At 49.1% G+C, this 21,857-nt stretch overlaps 1 protein-coding gene across 2 annotated transcripts in view; it reads right to left on the reverse strand.

Moving 5' to 3' along the window:
• Positions 1–21,857, reverse strand: part of ANO2 (anoctamin 2) — a 338,080-nt gene that overhangs the window by 143,725 nt on the left and 172,498 nt on the right. For both annotated transcript variants that reach the window (XR_010932208.1, XM_067695483.1), the window contains exons 13-14: positions 16,386–16,468; positions 10,131–10,235 (exon numbers count right to left, since the gene is read on the reverse strand). Coding sequence is in view for 1 of the 2 variants with exons in the window: in XM_067695483.1 (XP_067551584.1) it covers positions 10,131–10,235; positions 16,386–16,468 (188 nt within the window). In the remaining variant the exon portion in view is untranslated. The remainder of the gene's footprint in view (positions 1–10,130; positions 10,236–16,385; positions 16,469–21,857) is intronic.

Consider the following 21,857-nt stretch of genomic DNA (forward strand, 5'->3'; position numbering starts at 1 on the left):
CCGCCCGGCCCCCCACCGTCCCACCGCACTCTCATTTCCCAGGCTGCCCGTCTGTCCCCAGCTTCTCCTCCATAACCCAGGCCTTGGGACTCTCCTTATTTGTAACGTCTTAATATAGACGCAGGCCAGCAGAAATGTACACACTGAGCACAGGAGAAGGTCTTATTTTAGCCGGGACTTCTGCTGCTGAGAATGGGCTGTCAGCTGAAGAGGGCCAGAGCCCCCGGGCCCCCGCCATCTGATGGCCTGGGCCACCTGCGAAGCGTCTCCTTGGAACAGATAATTCACAGGCTCCACAAAGGGAGATGTTTATGGGCACGTTCCACGCTCCTCTGGCATCCTTCTCTGTGAAGCCGGAGCCACCCGGAGATTGTAAGTCAAGCAAAGTCTTCTAGATAAGGAGTCGTCGGGTCTATTTTTAAATCTCATGGATTTTAAAGGATGTCCATAATCAGAACCGTCAGTCCCCTCCTAACACACATACACACACACACACACACGTATACACACACAGGCAGAGAGAAAGAGAGAGAAATAGTCAGAGATAGAGGGAGAAGATGCTGGGGCAGATCCCCTCCGAGGCCCACGAGAGGGGCGGGTGAGAAGCCCAGGAGCCAGTGTGCAAGGAGCTGGCCCACCCGCACTTCCTCTGCACACACTTTGCCACAGTGTTGCCCCCAAGTAAATTTCTGCTTCTTTGAAACTATGTATCTTTTTAAACTTCTCTGCCCTTGGCGTCTCCTTCACTCTTAAGCCTCTATGGACAGAAAGCTTTTACCCAGCAGGAGTCCCCAAACGTTTTCAGTTCCCTGTACCCTTAACAGCTCCGTCATGTTTGCACAATTGCCCTCGGCTGCAAAAAAAAAAAAAAAGACTTAAAGGTTCCACTTAGGGAGGAGTTAAGTCCAAATAACTTAATAAGTATTCATGCCCAGATAGCCTAGTAGCCATTTAGGAAAAAATACACAGAAATTGAAAGAAAAACTGATCTTTTATTTCATTCTTCACCCTAATTCCTCACTAAAAGGATGTGTCCACTTGCAGGACACGATCCGGCTCCTCCCTCCCGGGAATCCCTTTGGACCTGACATTTGCATCCTCTGTTTCACAATAACTTTGTGCAGAAGCTGTGCTGCTGCCACAGGAAACTTGGCTTCTCTAAGACGCGGTGATGCTGGTGGGCATGTCTTGCGTTTTAACGCTGACCCTGCTGGGGTAGCGGCTCCTGCAGTGTCTGACAGATGCCAAGTACCGCTGGACTGCCCTCAAAGGTGTTTAAAAACTCCATGACTTTTGTGAGTTCCCTGTGGCATGCTGGGGTGCCCTGGGGGGGCAAAGTTTGGGAAACAGTCTTCCTCACTTAAGAAACTTCCTTGACATAATGAGACCATTTGTTCATGGCTCTCTCCTGAATGTGCGTGTGTGCGTGTGTGCGTGTGTGTGTGTGTGTGTGTGTAAAGAAACCCATAACCAAAGCAAACACAGGTTCATACAAGAATAAAAGTGCATAAGGAAAGGTCTGGAAAGATACAAGCCAAGCTGCTAACTGGAGCTCTCTCTAGGGGGACACTTAACACTGGGAGAGATGCAGTCCAGGGAGGCTTGTGTTTTATCTGTAACGTGGGATTTCTCTTGAGAAGAATGTTCTCATGTATAATTTATATGGTGATAAGTAAAACCCCTGCAATGCTAACGTGCCCACACACCAACTCAGCCTTCAACCCCGCTTCTGCCAGTGCTAGATTCCGTGCAGAGGCTCCTTCTTAGGAAACTTCCATCCTTCCTCACTTCCTTCCACACTGATTCCCGGGGTGGCAGCCAGCGTCCCTGGGGGCTTCCCGGGGACTCTGCTTGCTCCACTCCCAGCTCGTTTGCTGCTGTGGCAGAGATGCCTCTGTCCCTTGGCCGGTCCGGAGCTGTTGCCCGGAGGCAACTGGCAAGGTCCACACATCCCCGCCTGCCTGGGGCCGGACCCCCCCCCCCCGCAGTGAGAGAGAGGGAGGCCGAGCCCTGAAATTCCCAATTCAAGTCCTCAGCTCCTCCTAAGACGATGCCCCCATTTTGCAGTCAAACGGGTGACTCACCAGTCCCCGGCCATGTCCACTTCCCTGCTCCTTGGTTCACTGACCCATTTCCCTGGGTGAGGATGCCCCGGGGAGGGGTAGGGGGGAACCATGGGTGCGAAGGGGGGGTACTCCCTGAGAGATGGCAGAATGAGAGCTGGAGAGACAGACAGACAGAAACGGAGGAGCCAGAACTGGAAACAATGAATAAAAATTAATAATCAATAAACAAATCAATAAAATTAAATTACATTAATAAAAAAGGAAGTACATAAAATTGCTGGGGGCGGCCTTCGATAGCAGGTCTACTTCGTAAGCTGTGCTCCCCCCAGGGAGCTACACTGTACAGAGTGACCTGTTTCGCTGTCCCTCTTAGCAAACATGAGAAGTTCGGGGTAAGCGGCGTCAATGGCAGGGTTTCAGAGCTGACCAGGCCTCGGTCAGTGCTTGCCCATCCAGGGGCTGGTCTGAGAGCCCCGGGCCCAGCTCCTCTGGCTGCCCTTTGGCCTCCTTCCCACCGGTTATTCCGTCAGCTCCCGAGGCCTGTGGGTGAGGATGGAGACCCAGACCGGCCCCAAGGTGCAGAGCTCAGCCTTCACGCTGAGAGCCCACGGAACAGCAGAGAACGAACAGGAGGAGAGGCCGTGGGCTCTGATGCAAATCAACGTTTCCAGAAACGGGCCCAGAGTCCAGCTTTCCCGCAGCTCCTCGCTATGTGATGCTCCACCCAATTAAGTCCCTTTCTGTTCCCAGGTTTCCCTTTGCCATCGAGGAACCTTCTTCATCCCTAAGAAGAGTCTGAGAGAACTATGGAGAATCATTATTTCTTTTTTTTTTTGACCCTCTAATGGTCATTAGGTTTCGAGTGCCTCCAAAGGAGGGCCGCAGGGAACTCTGTTCCACAGGACATTCTGAAAAACGCCCCTCGGTCCCCCAGACGGGAACCCTGAGCCCTGCTCCCCAGCTGTGACAGCCCCCAGCCTCCTCCTGCTGTCGTCCAGCCTCCCAGCAAAGGCCCTCAACGATGCCTAATTCATTCCACATGTCCGTTTGGCATGTGTCGTAAACGTTTCAATACTTTAACTTTAGATGACTTTTGTTTGGAGATAATTGTCCCCAGGGTGGTGCGCTGAGCAGTGAGTCAACACCCGTCCATCCACGGCCTCCTCTTGGCGACGGTTCCCCATAAAACGTTCACTAAACGCAGCATTGCAGGCAGCTCCAGGCCCGCCCTGGATAAACGGCAAGTCCCGGGAGGACTAGTTCAGTGGGATTTCGTTTTACAGTCCCTTTAGTGACAGGTTTTGTACAAGACTCTCTCAGGACCCACCAGTGCCATCTCCCAGCTTGTCACGTGCTCCCTGCTCCTTGACACAAAAATACGGTTGCCCTCCTCACTGAAGCCTTCAGGTATCTGAGCCCACCTGTGTCACACACACACACACACAGAGGACACCCACCCCACTCACATGAACGTCCTCAACAGCCCGGGACCGGTCAGAGTCCCTGACCATTCATGTGTCCCTTCCTCGTGCCGGTGGGCAGCATTCTTGTGCTTTCTGCCACATTTTTATCCTCCAGCAACCTCTCAGCTCCCCAGTGGGAGGACCCGGCGTAAGCGATGGGTCCGTGGCTAGCGGGTCCCAAAGCGATGCTGACTCATGACTGGGCCTTTGTGCCAGTCCTTTGCCGCTGCCCCTTGGAGCCCCGCCCCGCTGTTCCCTTCCTCTGCCAGGTGCTGAAGCCTAAAAACCGTATTTCCCGGAGTGATTCATCAACTGACTTGTGGTTAGATTTGGCCAACGGGGGGCACTGGCGTTCGACTCAAAGGCAGGAGGCGGAAATTCAGGGTGTTTCTCCTCCACCCCCTCTACCTGCTTCAGACGGCATCTCCAGAAGGAGCTGCACCTCCTGCAGGGCACCGGCACCCACCGGGTTCTGGTGATACCACCTCGCTCCTGGTCCTTCCTAAGAGTGGGAGCGGCCCCCGCCTGATGCTAAGCTTGGCTTCGCCTCACCAGCCTGTCTGCCTTGATTTCCCCAATCCTAACAGCTTTGTAATTAGTTCCTCAGATTCTTTTACCTCTTTTGAACTCTGGGGCAGGAGCTCTGTTTTCTGATGACATCCTCACTGGCACGAATTATATTAAAGGAAAGGATTTATGTCTGGGATGAGAAGGGTCAGAGGGGTGAGAGGCAGAGATCAGGACCGCCCCCCAATCCCACCAGCCACAGCACCTTGCCAGCTGTTGCCAACTCAGAGCTTTCTCATCTTGTATGGACAGAGAAAAATCTTGCCCTGGAGGGAAACTTGAGGAAAACTGCAAATCTGTCCAGGATAAACTATTCCAGAAAAGATTCCAACTAATCCAGGAGAAAAATAAATAAATAAGTGAAACCAGCCTATTCTCTTATTAGACGTTCCAGCTCCATATTCTTCCTCGGAAACACAATATATCTCCGTGTTTATCGTCCCCAAGGCTCCCTACTGCCTGTTGAACCTATTGCTGGAAACTGAGCTAATTCTACTCACTGGTGTCCTTGGTGGAAATACAGCGTCAGCCCACCACAGTTTACACAAAACCACTAAAGAAAATGTAGGGTCGCTGGTTGTCTCGTACCCTTCTTTCCAACAAATACCACGTTCCTTCCTGCCTTTAGAATAAGGAAGAGAACCATCCCATGATTCTTCACAGGTGTCTGAGGATCTGTTGAGGGGCAAAGGCTCTGAACGCAGAGAAGCATAGAGATCATGATCACTGTTCTTGAGTCAGGCCGTCTGGCCATATACAAGCACTGAGCAAGTTCCTTCTTTCTAGATAAATAAGCCTCAGTTTCCTCACAAATAAAATTGGAATAATAATGGTTTTGACACTTAAATGAAATAAAACCTGTAAAGACCCACACAGAGTGAGCACTCCATAAATATTACTTCTAACCTCACTATTTTACTAACCTCTCTGTGCCCACACCCTTGAAAATCATAACAGTAGATATTAAAATGGCCAAATTACCACCACCAAAATAAATAAGAGACTGCCTGTCCCCCGAAGTTATGGGCTAATGACCAACATGATTCTTTCACATCAGCAAAGAAAAGTACCGACTCTCAGAACTGCAGAGGCTACAATCCAATCTCCCCACGTGACAGCTGAAACAGGAGAGACCTGAGATGGGCTTGGCCACCTGGTGTTATGACGTGAATTCTCCTTAGGGGAGCCTTACAGAGAGAGTTAAAGAGCGATAGGTCGCAGCTAGCTAACATCATAATTAATGGTGAAAGGCTAAGACCAAGAACAAGACAAAGAAGTCAATTCTCATCACTTCTATTCAACATTGTACAAGAGATTCTAGTCAGGGCACCTGGGAAGAAAAGGGGGAAGGGGCGGAGGATGGAGAGAGAGAGAGAGAAATGCAACCAGGCTGGGAAACGAAGAAGTGAAACTATCTCTCTTCAAGATGACGTGATCTTATAAATAGAAAAAACCCTAAAGAATCCACTAAAGACTACCAAAATTAATAAATGAGTCCAGCAAAGCTGTGGGATATAAAATCAACACACAAAAATCAACTATATTTCTATACACTAGCAATGAACAATCCAAAAGTGGAATTAAGAAAATTATATTTGCAATCCCACGGAAAAGAATAAAACAATTATGAGCAAATTTAACAAAAGATGTGCAAGACCTGTACTCTGAAACTATACAACATTTTTGAAAGAAATTAAAGAAGATCTAAAGAAATGGAAAGATACAACATGTTCATAGATTAGGAGACTTACCACTGTTACGAAGGTGCTACTGCCTGAATTAATCTACAGACTCAGCTCAATCCCTATCAACAATTCCATCTTGCTTTGTTTGCAGAAATTGACAAGCTGGTCATAAAATTCATATGGAAATGCGAGACACCCAGAATTGTCAAAACAATTTTGGAAAAGACGCACAAATTCAGTCACATTCCAATTTCAAAACTTACTACACAGGTGCAGTAATTAATCAAGACAATGTGGTATTGGCCAGACATATAGATTAATGGAATAGAATTGAGTGCCCAGAAATGAACTCTTACATTTATGGTGAATTGATTTTTGATGAGGCTGACAGGATAATTCAGTGGAGAAAATAATCTTTTCAACAAATGGGGCTGGAAAAACTAAATATTCAGACAAAAGATGAATTTGGACCTCTTACTTATATCATACACAAAAATTAACTCAAATGGATCATAGACCTAAATGTAAGAGCTAACATGGTAAAATTCTTAGAAGAAACCCTGACAGTATATCTCTATGACACTGGATTAAGCAGTGGTTTCTTAGATATGACACAAAAGCACAAATGACAACAGGAAAAACAGATAAATTGAACTATATCAAAAAACTTTTGTGGGGGCTTCCTTGGTGGCGCAGTGGTTGAGAGTCCGCCTGCCGATGAGGGGGACGCAGGTTCGTACCCCGGTGCGGGAGGATCCCACATGCGCGCGGAGCGGCTGGGCCCGTGAGCCATGGCCGCTGAGCCTGCGCGTCCGGAGCCTGTGCTCCACGACAGGAGAGGCCACAACAGTGAGAGGCCCGCGTAACCGCAAAAAAAACCCCCAAAAAAACAACTTTTGTGCAGCAAGCTGTATCATCAATTAAATTTTAAAAATCCACAGAATGGGAAAAAATATTTGTAAATCGTATTATCTGATAAGAGACTGGTGTTCAGATTATGTAAATAACTCTTCATACAGTAATGAAAAGACAATTAACCCACCTTTAAACATGAGCAAAGGATTTGAATAGACATTTTTCCAAAGAAGCCATAAAATCTGCCAATAAGCACGCGAAAGGATGTTCAACATCCTTTAGGGAAATGCTAATTCAAACCCCAATGAAATACCGCTGCACGCAACTAGAATGGATAAAATAAAAAAGACAGATAACAAGCGTTGGTGAGGATGTGGAGAAATTAAGAGCCCTCATGCAGTGCTGGTTGGCATGCAAAATGGTGAAGCCCCTTTGAAAAATATTACAGCAGTCCTTCAAAATGTTAAACACAGAGTTTCCGTATGACCCAGTAATTCTACTCTTCTGTATATTTCCAAAAGATGTGAAAACGTACATGCACCCAAAACCTGGTACACAAATGTTCATAGCAGCATTGTTCATAATAGCCGAAAAGTGAAAGGCATCCAACTGTCCATCAACTGATGAATGTACAAATAAAACTGGGTGTATCCAAAATATGGAATATTATTTGGCAATAAAAAAGAATGAAGATCAGACAGAGCTACAACATGGATGAATCATGAAAACATTCTGCTAAGTGAAAGAGGAGAAATACGACATTTTGCATGATTTCATTTACATGGAAGTCCAGAAGAGGCAAACCTATTGAAACAGAACGTATTAATAGATTACTTGCCTCCCAGGGTATAGAGTTTCTTTCTAAGATGATAAAAAATATTTTAAACTTAAATTGTGGGAATGACAGCACAAAACTGTGAATATACTAAAAACCATCGAATTGTATCATTTAAATGGGTGAATGTTATGGTCTGAGAATTAAATCACTTACAAAGAAGTTTTATAAAATGAACTTGATGGGCTTCCCTGGTGGCGCAGTGGTTGAGAGTCCACCTGCCGATGCAGGGGACACGGGTTCGTGCCCCAGTCCGGGAAGATCCCACATGCCGCGGAGCGGCTGGGCCCGTGAGCCATGGCCGCTGAGCCCGCGCGTCCGGAGCCTGTGCTCCACAACGGGAGAGGCCATAACAGTGAGAGGCCCGCGTACCGCAAAAAACATTAAAAAATTAAAAAAATAAGTAAATAAAAAAAAATAACATGAACTTGATACCTTTAAAAGAAGTTTTTTGAGAAGCAATGGGCCTTGGGGATGAGGTGGAGCTGCGTATGACTGCTGGCTCTCCCACCACTAGCTATGTGGTCTTTGGTAATTTTCTCTACCATCTGGGCCTCGATAAATGGTAGCTTTTATCATTCAAGAGGAAGGAATATAAAGAGAGATGGGACATGAAGCCTCAGGGTTACAAAGAAGGCAGAACCAAAGTGAGCCTCTGGGATGAAGGAAGCACATCCAAGACTATCATCTAGACTTTGATTCTTGGTCCTTGTCTGTTTCCCAGAAGAATGTGTCTTTCCTAAATATCCCACCCTAGAGCCCTGTCTTGCCATGGGCGTTGACCTCAACCCTTGCAGTAGGCAAGAGAAGCATCCCTCCCATCAGACAGCAACATGTGCTCCTCCCTTCATCTCCCACCCTTGGCTAGACTTACAGCAAGAACAGAAGCATTTCCAGTATTAACAGAATGGAGGGAACACAAGAAGGACGCTGACAATCAAATTCCAGGCCATTTTTATCTCACGCTGCTCATTTGGGAAGGTCATTTTCCCCCCAGTGCCTATAAGGCGTTAGATGCTTTGAGCTTTACATTCTCAACAGTGTAATGAAAATAGATGTTGAATGCTAACACGTAAACATATGTACCATTCAGAATGCATTCAGATGTTTTTCAGTTATTCATGGTCCCTGAAAGTTATCTGACCTATCGTGCATATAATATATCCAAGCAGTGTTTATATCAGAACCACAGCCTCAGTGTACGCAATTCCAGCTCCTCGGCATTCCCGTCTATGGAATGAAAATTAACTGAGGCAGCAGTCATTAAAAGTTACATGTGATTTCCATAAAAGTATCCATTGTATATTGCCCTGGGGTGGAGAAAGAAGGTTGCATAGGATTGCCAAACCCGACAGGACACAATATGTTTGCTTTCTGATGAGGGTGATGGTGATGATTACTCTTTCCTAAGAATGAATTCATTTTTTTCCCCAAATAACTGGCGGTCTTGGACTTACTTTTTTCTAGGGAAATAATAACTTAGACAGCCACCCCCTTTCTCTTCTAAGTCCTGCTTTCTTAAAGGAAAAAAAAAAAGACAGAAAGAAAGAAAGAGAGACAGCTAGTATTCTGGGCTTAAAAACACCACATTCTCCGTATTGGTGCTTGAATAAATTTGCATGTTAACATGAATGGCTCCAACTTAAAGAATGTAAAATTAAATGAAATTTTAATTCGAATCCAAGATGGAGAAAAGACACGTGTAAAAACAACAGATTGTCGATCTCGTTGAATTTTTTCAGGAACCAGATTAGGAAAGACATCAACACACACACACACACTGTTGGTTTCAAAAAAGGGTGGCACTCAGAGGAGACCGGCGGTGCCAAAGAGGAGCCCCCCACCTCACAGGCACTGCGAGTATTTACAGATCACAGCACAGACCCTGAAGCTCTGTTTCCATGTCTGAATGCCACCGTAAAACTCAGAAATACGACGCACGATCACCTCCGCACTTTGGAGGCCCAGCCAGAGAGAATGAAATGTGAGGGAGAGTGTATGAGCAGCTCAGGCACATACAGGCACGGCCTCTGCCGGCCCTAAGGGCCACTTCTCGATGTATCCTTGCATAGCGGTTAGATGCTCAGACTGTCAGAGACTCACCTGGGTTGGAATCCCAGATCCACCCACCATTCACTGTCTGGGTGACCTCTGGCCAACGACTTAGGCTGCGGACATACCTTTCTTCATTAGTTTTCATTTACAGAAAAATTGCTGCAGCCTCATCAATTTATTTCGAGAGTAAAATGATACAACGCGCTGAGAACGGTGCCTGGCCCGCAGCAAGGACGGAATCAAGGTTCGCTGTCATTGCGCTGGTTGGTCTGGCGGGGGTTGCTACTGCTATTCGACGTGTAGGTGACAAGGGTCCAGAGGACCCAGGTCTGAAACGGTTTCTTTCTTTCCCGACCTGCTCTCCCATTTCATCCAGACATGACCACCCGGGAAGGAGAGAGAAATCAAGTCATGGGAGGGGCCTGTTCCCCACAACCTCTGCCCACGGGACACGGAGAGACGTCATGCTCTCTTTCCGTCCTGTCCCACCGCTGTCGGCCCTTCTCACAGCCCAGTCTCCATCCGCGAAGGCATTCCCAGTGAAATGACAGTAGGATCATAAGAAAAAAAAGAGGAAAGCAAGCACCAGGTGCCAGCGCCTTACCGCATCCTCAGTCCCACCGGTTCCCAGTTTCTGGACCAGAGACTTGTCGCTCTCCCTCAGCATCTTCTCCCGAACTTTGGTTTCATACTCAGGCCGGGGGTGCTCCTAAAAGCCAGAGTCACAGAGTGGTTAGTAAACAGGCGGAGGGCCACCCTGGCCCGCGGGGTATGGCCAGACACCACGAGGACAGGAAGTCAGGTCATGGGGTCAGATGCTATGGGACAAGGGCTGCCACACTACACACAACCACGAGGCGTCGAGACCAGGGACACACTGTGGTGGGAGAGGGGGACACACACCACTTGTTACCACACTGGAAACCAAACCTGAGCACGTTCCTGGGGGTGGCGCCAGGGTTGAGAAAGGAGAGACGAAGCATTAACGAGGAGCTGATACAAAAAGGAGCCCCGTGCTGCACACAGCAGTTTGCCCAAAGGCCCGGGGGCTACCTCTGGTCATCCCACCATCTATCCTCAGGCCTCCACTTTAAGTTGCAATGAGCCAAATCCCAGCTGGAGAAACAGATGTGCCCCCCCAGCCGGGAGTCAGGGCCAGGACCAAACGTCTTCCCTGCGCCATTCTTCTGCAAGCCAAAAACGGCCGCCAGTAAACATCACAGTTGAAGGTGCCCACAGGGAATCTTAAAACTCACTTGTCTGGACCTGTTTGCTATTCAGCCTTGGTGAGTAACTCACTGGCAAGCACGCTGATGCTCGGGAGACAGCGCAGGGACACGCAGCAATACAAACCTGGAGGGTGAGTCACCAGGCATGGGAACGAGTGCCTGGGTGATCAGAAAGACCACGGTCCCATCAGTGCAGATGCTGCGGCAGGAAGACGCGTGACTTACTTCAAAGAGAACTGAACAGTGTACACCCGGCCTCCTGCATCGTTTACCGAGAACTCCCAGGCGGGGATTCCGGGGCTGGCTCCCAGCGGACACAGAGAACACACATTCCCTCATCACTGCTCAGGCCTCAGAGATACTGAAAGCCAACAAGCTGGACTCCTGACCTGTCTCTGGCTTTCCCGAGACATGCCATGATGCTGGAGAGGAGAAACTGTGCACGTGACTAATAAGAATAACCAGTACAGGGCTTCCGTGGTGGCGCAGCGGTTGAGAGTCCGCCTGCCGACGCAGGGGACGCAGGTTCGTGCCCCGGTCCGGGAAGATCCCACATGCCGCGGAGCAGCTGGGCCCGTGAGCCGTGGCCGCTGAGCCTGTGCGTCCGGAGCCTGTGCTCCGCAACGGGAGAGGCCACAACAGTGAGAGGCCCGCGTACCGCAAAAAAAAAAAAAAGACTAACCAGTATAACAGAGGAGGAGCCATTCCAGGGTTCTGCAGGCTCCCCATCATCACGCGGGCCCCACGGTGCGTCCCACCCTCGGAGGTGGGACCTGCTGTGACCGCTGAAACACGGCTGGCGGAGCCTGCCCCTCTCAAAAACTCTAGAGTCTTACAGCTTACACGACACGCAGTTCTTGATTATGTCATCTTCCTTTATTGTTTCCTAGTTGTTTTGCACGTGGGAATCTTTTCATCCTAAGATAAGAATCCACTACCTGGTCTCCATTATTTTGTGTCTCGCAGCAATTAGCACCGTGGGGAGAACACAGAAATCTCTCAACGCTGGCGAAGTTCACTTCATTTTGTCTCTCCCGTTCACCCATCCTCCAACGCAGCATTTCCTAACGTGTGTGCCAGGAGGGTTTTAGCTAAAAAAGGATTCCAGGATCTAACAGATTGGAACATACCATACAATGTGTCACCTGAGAGTCACAAGGAGCCTAATAAAAGCTCTGAGAAGTTCTCCTGTAAAGACACGTGCTGAATCTTCTTCAACCCACCATGTCCCACAAAACTTCTTTCGCCTCCAGCAATTAAATTAACCTCCTGCAGAAATACTTTGAGAATTGTGCTGTGGCCTCTGAAATTTGGTTGCGTTTCTTCTATGTTATTCCTATGGAAGATTTTAACTACAGAACTAAAGCCGTGCCTTTTTGGACCATCCTCTGGGTTCTAAAGCCCTTCTAGCGAGAACTGCGTCTATCCCGTCATCCTCAGCAAAGGAGCTGAGGGGCTTTCCCTGCTGACTGTAAGATGCTCCTGACCGGCCCCTGGCTTTCCGAAGACGTGACATCACGTGGAGGAGTGTCCTCACATCCCTCCGGTGGTGGCTGTGGGCCACTTCACTGCACTCTGGGCCTCAGCTCAGACCCTCCTCATCTGTTTAGAACAAGCTGAGAGCTCTTGGCACGCAGACAGGAGTCCAGGGCTCTCAAGGCAGAGTGTCAGGCTGCTCTGCTTTCCAACTGAAGCACGTCAGACAAGGATCTCGCGCTCGCAGCCAAGAAGGTTGGGTGAGGTCACAGGATTCCTCAGAGGCAGGGACCTGGACAAACGAGCGCCTGGCCAGAGCACAATCTGGACCCCGTGAGGGCGGCTCCAATACACCTAGCCTTAAACACGGCCTCCTTGGATGGGGTCTGATGCCGAATCATCACCAATACATAACCCCTCCCGCCAAGACTCTGGGAAATATTTTGCAAAGCTACTTCCACCTAGTTGCTCCCCTCAGGAGCTGGCCTGAAAGAAGGCCCCAGGCCAGCTCAGGACCAGCCTTCGCTGATCAACAGAGGTAAACCCGGAGATGCAGTCAACAGATGTCTCCAAGAAAGAGTTACCAAAGCATGTACTGCGTTCCGAGCTCTTGGGAGCTCTTCTTCAGGCTCTGAGGCTACGAACAAGGAGCTTATCTCCAAGTGGAGGCAGGTGACAGTAAGCCAACAAAGCCACAAGTGAGAAAGCAGCAGGTGGGGATGAGAGCAACAGAAGGAATGTCAGGCTGGCTGCTTCAGAATGGGGACTGAGGGAAGGCCAGCCAGAGGAGGGTCACGTTCTGCTTGGGATGGAAAAGCTAAGGAAGGTCAGGGCAGGTGGAGGCTGGAGCCTTCCAGGTAGAGGGAGGAGCCGGTGCAAAGCTTGGAAGGAGCCCAGGAGAGAATGCAGGCCCGTGAGGCTGGGAGGTCTGGGAGGAGAAGCACGCCACCACGTGCTGGGGGGAGGCAAGGGATCTTGCGTCCTATGTGACAGGAAGCTATCAGGGCAGCTAAGCCTGACGTGGTAGACAGGGGCGGGAGAGAGAGGGACGGGAGGACACCTGCATCGAGACCCCCCTCTCTGAGGGGTCCCAGGGACACGTGGGGCCTGAGTGCAGCAGGGAATCGGGCAAGAGAGGCCACTGAGCTCAAGGCCATCCCATCTCAGAGTGAAGACTCCTGAGGTCTGGCAGGCCTCCTTCGACGGCCTTCAAAGGGGTCTCTCGGGCCATCCCAGCCGGTTCCACAGGGAGGCCCCTGGGCCAGGGGCTGCTGCCCCGGGCGGTGGGCTCTCCAGCCCCCTTCTCCTCCTCCCTGCTTTGAGCCCCGCCCCTGCTGCTTTCCTTGGCGTCCCACGTGGTGCGCGCACCCCAGGCGGGAGAGACAGAGGGTGGGTGGCTCTGGTCTCTGTGTGAGTGAGCACCCTCCCCGCTACTCCCGAAGGGCTGCTTCCTAGCGAAGACCACAGGGTAGAAGCTGTCTGAGGGTTACAGACAGCTGGCCATGGCAGAATCCCTGAGACCTGGAGACAACATCTGGTTAAAACAGAAAAAAAGCTCTCATGATGACCTTCAAGGACCCCTGCAACCTCCTCCCCGAAGCCCAGGTGGTGTCTGCATCCTCTTGCTCCCCATTTGAATGTGGGTTAAATCTGCCCACAGCACTTCATTTAAGGCCTAGGGCAAGTCACAGATGCCTTCCAATCCCGCTCTCCCTGCCGTCCCATGAGCTGAGGAGATACAGTCGGGACCCTCCCTGGCCTAGCCACCAGCCTGCATTTGTTGCTCTGCCCCCACCAACTGCAGCCCAACCCCTGTTCCCTGCAGCCAACTAGACCTTCCAGGTATCCTGCTGCCTCTGCGCCACACCCTGAGCTTCCCTGGATCAAGGCTCCTGTCGGCTGTTTCCTCCTGTGGGTACCCATTCCTCCCTTTGCTGCTCATTAAAATTCAACCAGTCTTCAAAACCCTGATTTAAAAACAAAACAGTTTTTAGACCGGAAGGAATTCCTCTCAAACTCACCATTGTATTCTAATTATTCAGAGACCAGACAACCCCTTAGTTGAATGCAACCCTTTGGAGATGCTCAGAGCCCGCGCCTGAGGGAGTTCCATGTCCCAAACCAAAACCTGGCCCACAGTACGTGCCTGATGTGCACGTTCAGACTTAACTCAACTTAGAGCGTGCTTAACATCTGAGTCCAAAATCTAAACACATGGAAGGAAAGACACAGCTGCCCTCCCTCCTCTCAACCACGCCTGGCCCTGGGCTTGCACACAGTGGGGGGCACATCCTCAATGCTGCAAAACTGACCCGCCCCCAGTAACCTCACACAGAGAGCCCGTCAGGACCAGCTCTTTGCGCCAGGGGTGAACCCAGGCTTGGCCAGGCCTCTCTCTCAGCCTGCGCAGGAGTTACTGAAATCACGCCCCTCCCAGGAAGTGACCATGGCTCATCGGGTTAAACAGGAAACCTGGCTGCAGAAGCCAGAATGGCTTAGCATCCCACTCCTGCCAGGGACTGAGACGTCAAGGGCACTGAGTCATAACGGATGCCTTTCTCTGTGTGAGTGTGTTTACACTTCCTCTTTCACAGGCAGACCTGCTGGCCTCCTCAGCGCTACTCAGAAGACACACTTAGCTTGTTTCTGTCCCCACACAGGCGTGGATGCCAGGCTGCTGCTTCTTCTCTTCCTCGAGACCTCCTAGGCCCTGCTGCAGGAGAGAAGGACCTGTGCGCCCACCACCTCCCCACACCCAGCCACAGCTCTCTCCCCTCTCTCTTTCTCCTCAGAATCAAATCGAACCAATAGGACAAAATCACCCACACAGTCCGACTTCCACAGCGCTTTCGATTGGAAGCACTACCTTGGCCATCTTTCCCCAAGAAATGCAATTGCCTTTATTGTTCTCTGTTGCTTATCTTCCCAACTAATGCGTATCGTCTCTGAAGTGAGAACTCATATGTAGATCCTCTCATTTGCCACGGAACCCTGATGCTGTGAGCCTCCGGGTATCTGCTTAACGCACAGGACTGGGATGGAGTGAATGTGTGAACTCAATCCATGGTCACGGAATGCCCACCTGCTCAAAGGCAAGCTGACGACTTGGAGCTTTAAGGAGAGCAGAGGATGTCACATCACAGAAAAGGGAGCCACACAGCCTTGAGAATAGGACTAAACTGGGGGTTTCACTAGCTTAGTCACAAAGCGTCAGGGTCACAAAGCCAGAGGTCCTGAGTCCAAGGAGAGGCACATCAGTGAATGAGGGAGAATACAGGAAAAGTCTGCTCCCCGCACAGCTGTCACATGCTCTCAGCCAGCCTACGCACATGGCACTCAGGCAACTGGGGGCACCTCCTGGTGCTCTGGACACTGTCCCCAGCATCTCACCAACACTGCCCAGGGCATCGGGAGCCCCTATCTGATATTCACGTTTGCTGTTCAGGCAATGGCAGCGCACGGGAGAAGAGAACCGTGAGCAACCAGGCCCACGCTGGTCATCGTCAACTCGCCAACATCAAAGGGGGCCCTAGTTCTCAAAGGAGCCCCGAGGGAAGGTCAATTTGTTCCATCCTTTAAAATCATCTGTCCATACAACTAGACTCTGGAAGAACCTACCCTTTCCCTTAGCTCACGCTCCTGTTGCATACATGCTCTCCTGGCTGACAGGGTACTGGATCAGTGGTTCTTTCTTCCTCCATATGCATCAGGGCAACCGAGACCTAGCACCCATGCCTCCCCCTGACCCTCAGCAGGCTCACAGAAGCATCCAGACACGTCCGTGCTCTGGGTCGCGTTCTCTGGCTTCGCGCTCTCGAGCACCAACAGGACGGGAGGTGGAAGAACGCTGAGTTAAACCTCGAGGTCACCACAAGGCTTGCTTCTCATGCCATTTTTTCCCAGAGAGGGTCACAAGGACATCTGGCTATCCATCAAGTCCAAAGTCTTACAGCTCAAGCGAAGAGAGAGGATTTCAACTCTTGGCCTCAGTGCCCATCAACCCTGGCTTGGCCCATGGAGCCAAGCTAGGAAAGGGGCCACAGCGAGACTCGGCAGGTGACTTGGCTGCCGTGATAGCAAATGTAAGCGGTTATTTCACTCAAGACAATCTATTTCCAGGGGCAAAGCAAAGCAAAGACCCAAAGAGAACTCACTTCTTCCTCTTCTATGCCAGTCAGATCCCAGAAGTAGCCTAGTCGCATCTGTAATCTCTTCCAGTTTTCAAGAAACATGGTAGCTTAAAAAGAAAGGAAAAAATTCTGTTAATTCTGAGCACCCTCAGGGTTCCCCAAGGGAGGATAAACTTATAAATTTCAAATTTAGGGACTTTCTTTAAAGCATCGATTCCCTTCCCCAACCCCAACTTCTAGCTGGGACAACTCAAAATACTCCACATCCAGGAGAGCCCAAGAGATATATTTAAAGGGAGACACACACACACACACACACACACACACACACACACACACACACACACACACACACACACACACACACACACACACACACACACACCCTTTTCCCTATTTCTAGGTTATAAGAAACGGGTAAACACGGATCTCAATAAATGAAGGAAGAACGGAAGGATAAAGGAAGTAAGAATGGAAGGGTTTGATGGTCTGTCGTCTTTTATGACAAACCTCGTCTTCCCTATACGTTCCCTCTTCCTGCACCTTCCTCAGCACTCTCACTTTTTTCTCCATCTTTCTGTCCCCACCACAACTTCCCTTCTCTGGGCCCAGATCACCTCGTTCTGAGGTTATGGAACATCTCCGAGCAGTTCTACGTGAGTCCAGGGTCTCAGTGTCCCCGCCCCCCATCCCGCATGCAGCTGGAAGACTCATCTCCCCAAAGTGCCATTCACTCATTCTTCCATTTGTTTAGCAAATGCTCGTTGAATGCCTACCGTCCCGACACATTGGTTAGCCTGCCTTCTCCAACCACAGCCCTTGAAGGGCAGCCCAACATGCTCCGGAAAGAACCAGCCCCCTCTGCTCCACAGGTATGGCTTCTTATGCCAGGATTGGACACCTGATCCAGAGCCCACTCATAGGCCAATCGGATTCTCTCTTTTGAAAACTGAAACTAAGAGACACAAAGAGAAGCAGAAATGGGACCAACCATGCAGCACGGGAAAGAAGGAGAGAGGTTTCTGATTCCTCCTTCCGCTCCAGTTGCCTAGGGGCCTGGCTATACTTAATTTCCTGCATCCACGAGCTTGCTTCCTACTTTCTTATCATCTCTTATTATTTAAGCAAGCTTGAACGAATTCCCCATCAAAAAACCCAAAAAAACAAAAACACCAGACCTGAGGTACCTGCAATATACAAAACAATGTTCTAGACGCCGTGAGGAAGACTAGGCAAATCTGACGTGCATTTTGCTCTCAAGCTGGTTATTCCGTGAGAACAGATTTTACATAACCACAGTACAAGGTACGATGTGACCGGGCCTTAAGAATGACGCAGATAAAGGGCTGTGGGCATGCAGGAGAGAGGGCGCCAGCTGCTGCAGCATCTGAGCTGAGTCTGGAAGAGCAATGGCATTTGGGCGGTGCAGAGAGGCAGCGAGAGGGGGGAATCCCAACGCACACCCCCAAACTTACACTGGATCCCTATTGTCTAGATTCTTCCCTCTGGATACAGGGACCTTGGGTATCTGGCCCAGCCCATCTGTCCACATCTATTCGCACCGCTTGTCAACACACACCTCACACCTGCATTGCTGACGAGGGCATCGCCTTGCTGTCCTCTTCATCCCCAGCTTTTGCAAACTGTCCCCTCTCCCACGCTACCCTCCAGTGCTGTCCTCCTCCGTTCCTGACCAGCTCATCCTTTCCCAGGCGCCCGTTCCTCTGCACTCCTAACACCCTTAGATCTGGTGCCCTGGAAAAGGAGGGGGCGTGACAGTCCCCGAGGCCACCCCTACCTTTCTACACCACCCCTGGTAAGAGCCTGGGCGCCCCTCCACCACCTGCCGCACCGGACTGTCGGCTGCCATTCGGGTCTGCAGCGTAGTAACAGGACCACAAACGCTTCTTCGGCTCGTACCTGCCTCTGTTCACCTGGGAACAGCACGGGGCTGAGCAAAACAGGCACCCACCTGCTGGCTGAATGTATGGTTACTTAAAGCTACATTTGTTTCACTTGGCGCTATGACAGCTACTAGCTACATTGTGGTACACGCATCTGTATCTTTTCTCCCTGGGATCTGAGGCCTTGTCGGGTGGGTACCCCACCTCCCGACCCTGGCCTTGGCCTGGGGATGGTCTCCAAACAAGGGGTACGCCCCTCCTTTTCCTGCGCTGTTCTCAGTGACTGAGGAGGGCTCTGCACACAGACCGAGGTCTCTGTGAAGGAGAGAAGTCAGACTGGGAACAGAGGACAGGGCAACAGAGTCACTGAGGGGGAGTCATGGGGACACAGAGGACCATCGCGACGACGGACAGCAGCTCACAGCTCCTGGTGGGAATCATAGCCAGGCACCACTCGGAGTGCTCTGCATACACGTCCCACTGACGGTCACGAGAACACTAGGGTGCAGGTCTCACCTCACCCGCTTGAGAGATGAAGGCAGTGCTGCTCCCAGGTCGAGGACCACCCCTGCCCCACGTTACTCAGCACCTCGGCTAAGAGGACTGACTTCAGAGACACAGGGCTAGTCACGCTGGCTGGCACAGGAAGGGACTGGGACCCACGGTTAGGACTGTCTGACCCTGAAGTCACTGTCCTTAACCTCGTCCCTTTACTCCTCCCTTCCCTACTTTTCAATAGGGCTTCACCCTCATTCCAAAGTTCCCTGGAGTTTGAAGCCAGAACCCCGGAGGAGCTGGGCCAGACTGCTCTGCTGGTCCCGGGTCCTGCTGACTCATCTCAGGGACCCCTGTTTCCGCCCCACCAGCAGCCCCATCGCTCTCTCTCCGTGGAGAATCACTTCTTCTCCCAGCTTTCTTCCTGGCAGGCTTGGGCCCTGGCCCAGGCCCACCCAGCACAGTACCACTGATCATAATAATCATGTAATGAGAGGCATTACCATTATTTTCTTTTTAACATCTTTATTGGAGTATAATTGCTTTACAATGGTGTGTTAGTTGCTGCTTTATAACAAAGTGAATCAGTTATACATATACATATGTTCCCGTATCTCTTCCCTCTTGCGTCTCCCTCCCCCCACCCTCCCTATCCCACCCCTCTAGGTGGTCACAAACCACCGAGCTGATCTCCCTGTGCTATGCGGCTGCTTCCCACTAGCTATCGATTTTACATCTGGTAGTGTATATATGCCCATGCCACTCTCTCACTTCGTCCCAGCTTACCCTTCCCCCTCCCCATGTCCTCAAGTCCATTGTCTAGTAGGTCTGTGTCTTTATTCCCGTCTTACCCCTAGGTTCTTCATGACCTTCTTTTTTTATAGATTCCATATATCTGTGTTAGCATATGGTATTTGTTTTTCTCTTTCTGACTTACTTCACTCTGTATGACAGACTCTAGGTCCATCCACCCCACTACAAATAACTCAATTTTGTTTCTTTTTATGGCTGAGTAATATTCCATTGTATATATATGTGCCACATCTTCTCTATCCATTCATCTGTCGATGGACACTTAGGTTGCTTCCATGTCCTGGCTATTGTAAATAGTGCTGCAATGAACATTGTGGCACATGACTCTTTTTGCATTCTGGATTTCTCACGGTATATGCCCAGTAGTGGGATTGCTGGGTCATATGTAGTTCTATTTTTACTTTTCTAAGGAACCTCCATACTGTTCTCCATAGTGGCTGTATCAATTTACATTCCCACCAACAGTGCAAGAGGGTTCCCTTTTCTCCACACCCTCTCCAGCATTTATTGTTTCTAGATTTTTTGATGATGGCCATTCTGACTGGTGAGAGATGATATCTCATAGTAGTTTTGATTTGCATTTCTCTAATGATTGATGATGTTGAGCATTCTTTCATGTGTTTGTTGGCAATCTGTATATCTTCTTTGGAGAAATGTCTATTTAAATCTTCTGCCCATTTTTGTATTGGGTTGTTTGTTTTTTTGATATTGAGCTGCATGAGCTGCTTGTAAATTTTGGAGATTAATCCTTTGCCACTTGCTTCATTTGCAAATATTTTCTCCCATTCTGAGGGTTGTCTTTTGGTCTTGTTTATGGTTTCCTTTGCTGTGCAAAAGCTTTGAAGTTTCATTAGGTCCCATTTGTTTATTTTTGTTTTTATTTCCATTTCTCTAGGAGGTGGGTCAAAAAGGATCTTGCTATGATTTATGTCATAGAGTGTTCTGCCTATGTTTTCCTCTAAGAGTTTGATCGTTTCTGGCCTTACATTTAGGTCTTTAATCCATTTTGAGTTTATTTTTGTGTATGGTGTTAGGGAGTGTTCTAATTTCATACTTTTACATGTAGCTGTCCAGTTTTCCCAGCACCACTTATAGAAGAGGCTGTCTTTTCTCCACTGTATATATTCTTGCCTCCTTTATCAAAGATAAGGTGACCATATGTGCGTGGGTTTATCTCTGGGCTTTCTATCCTGTCCCATTGATCTATATTTCTGTTTTTGTACCAGTACCATACTGTCTTGATTACTGTAGCTTTGTAGTATAGTCTGAAGTCACAGAGCCTGATTCCTCCAGCTCCGTTTTTCGTTCTCAAGATTGCTTTGGCTGTTCGGGGTCTTTTGTGTTTCCATACAAATTGTGAAATTTTTTGTTCTAGTTCTGTGAAAACTGCCAGTGGTAGTTTGATAGGGATTGCATTGAATCTGTAGATTGCTTTGGGTAGTAGAGTCATTTTCACAATGTTGATTCTTCCAATCCAAGAACATGGTATATCTCTCCATCTATTTGTACCATCTTTAATTTCTTTCATCAGTGTCTTATAATTTTCTACATACAGGTCTTTTGTCTCCTTAGGTAGGTTTATTCCTAGATATTTTATTCTTTTTGTTGCAATGGTAAATGGGAGTGTTTTCTTAATTTCACTTTCAGATTTTTCATCATTAGTGTATAGGAATGCCAGAAATTTCTGTGCATTAATTTTGTATCCTGCTACTTTACCAAATTCATTGATTAGCTCTAGTAGTTTTCTGGTAGCATCTTTAGGATTCTCTGTGTATAGTATCATGTCATCTGCAAACAGTGACAGCTTTACTTCTTCTTTTCCGATTTGGATTCCTTTTATTTCTTTTCCTTCTCTGATTGCTGTGGCTAAAACTTCCAAAACTATGTTGAATAATAGTGGTGAGAGTGGGCAACCTTGTCTTGTTCCTGATCTAAGTGGAAATGGTTTCAGTTTTTCACCATTGAAGGTGATGTTGGCTGTTGGTTTGTCATACATGGCCTTTATTATGTTGAGGAAAGTTCCCTCTATGCCTACTTTCCGCAGGGTTTTTATCATAAATGGGTGTTGAATTTTGCCAAAAGCTTTCTCTGCATCTATTGCGATGATCATATGGGTTTTTCCTTCAATTTGTTAATATGGTGTATCACACTGACTGATTTGCGTATATTGAAGAATCCTTGCATTCCTGGGATAAACCCCACTTGATCGCGGTATATGATCATTTTTAATGTGCTGTTGGATTCTGTTTGCTAGTATTTTGTTGAGGATTTTTGCGTCTACGTT

Source organism: Pseudorca crassidens, chromosome 11 (assembly GCF_039906515.1).
Source record: "Pseudorca crassidens isolate mPseCra1 chromosome 11, mPseCra1.hap1, whole genome shotgun sequence".
In the NCBI taxonomy this organism is placed as follows: Eukaryota; Metazoa; Chordata; class Mammalia; order Artiodactyla; family Delphinidae; genus Pseudorca; species Pseudorca crassidens.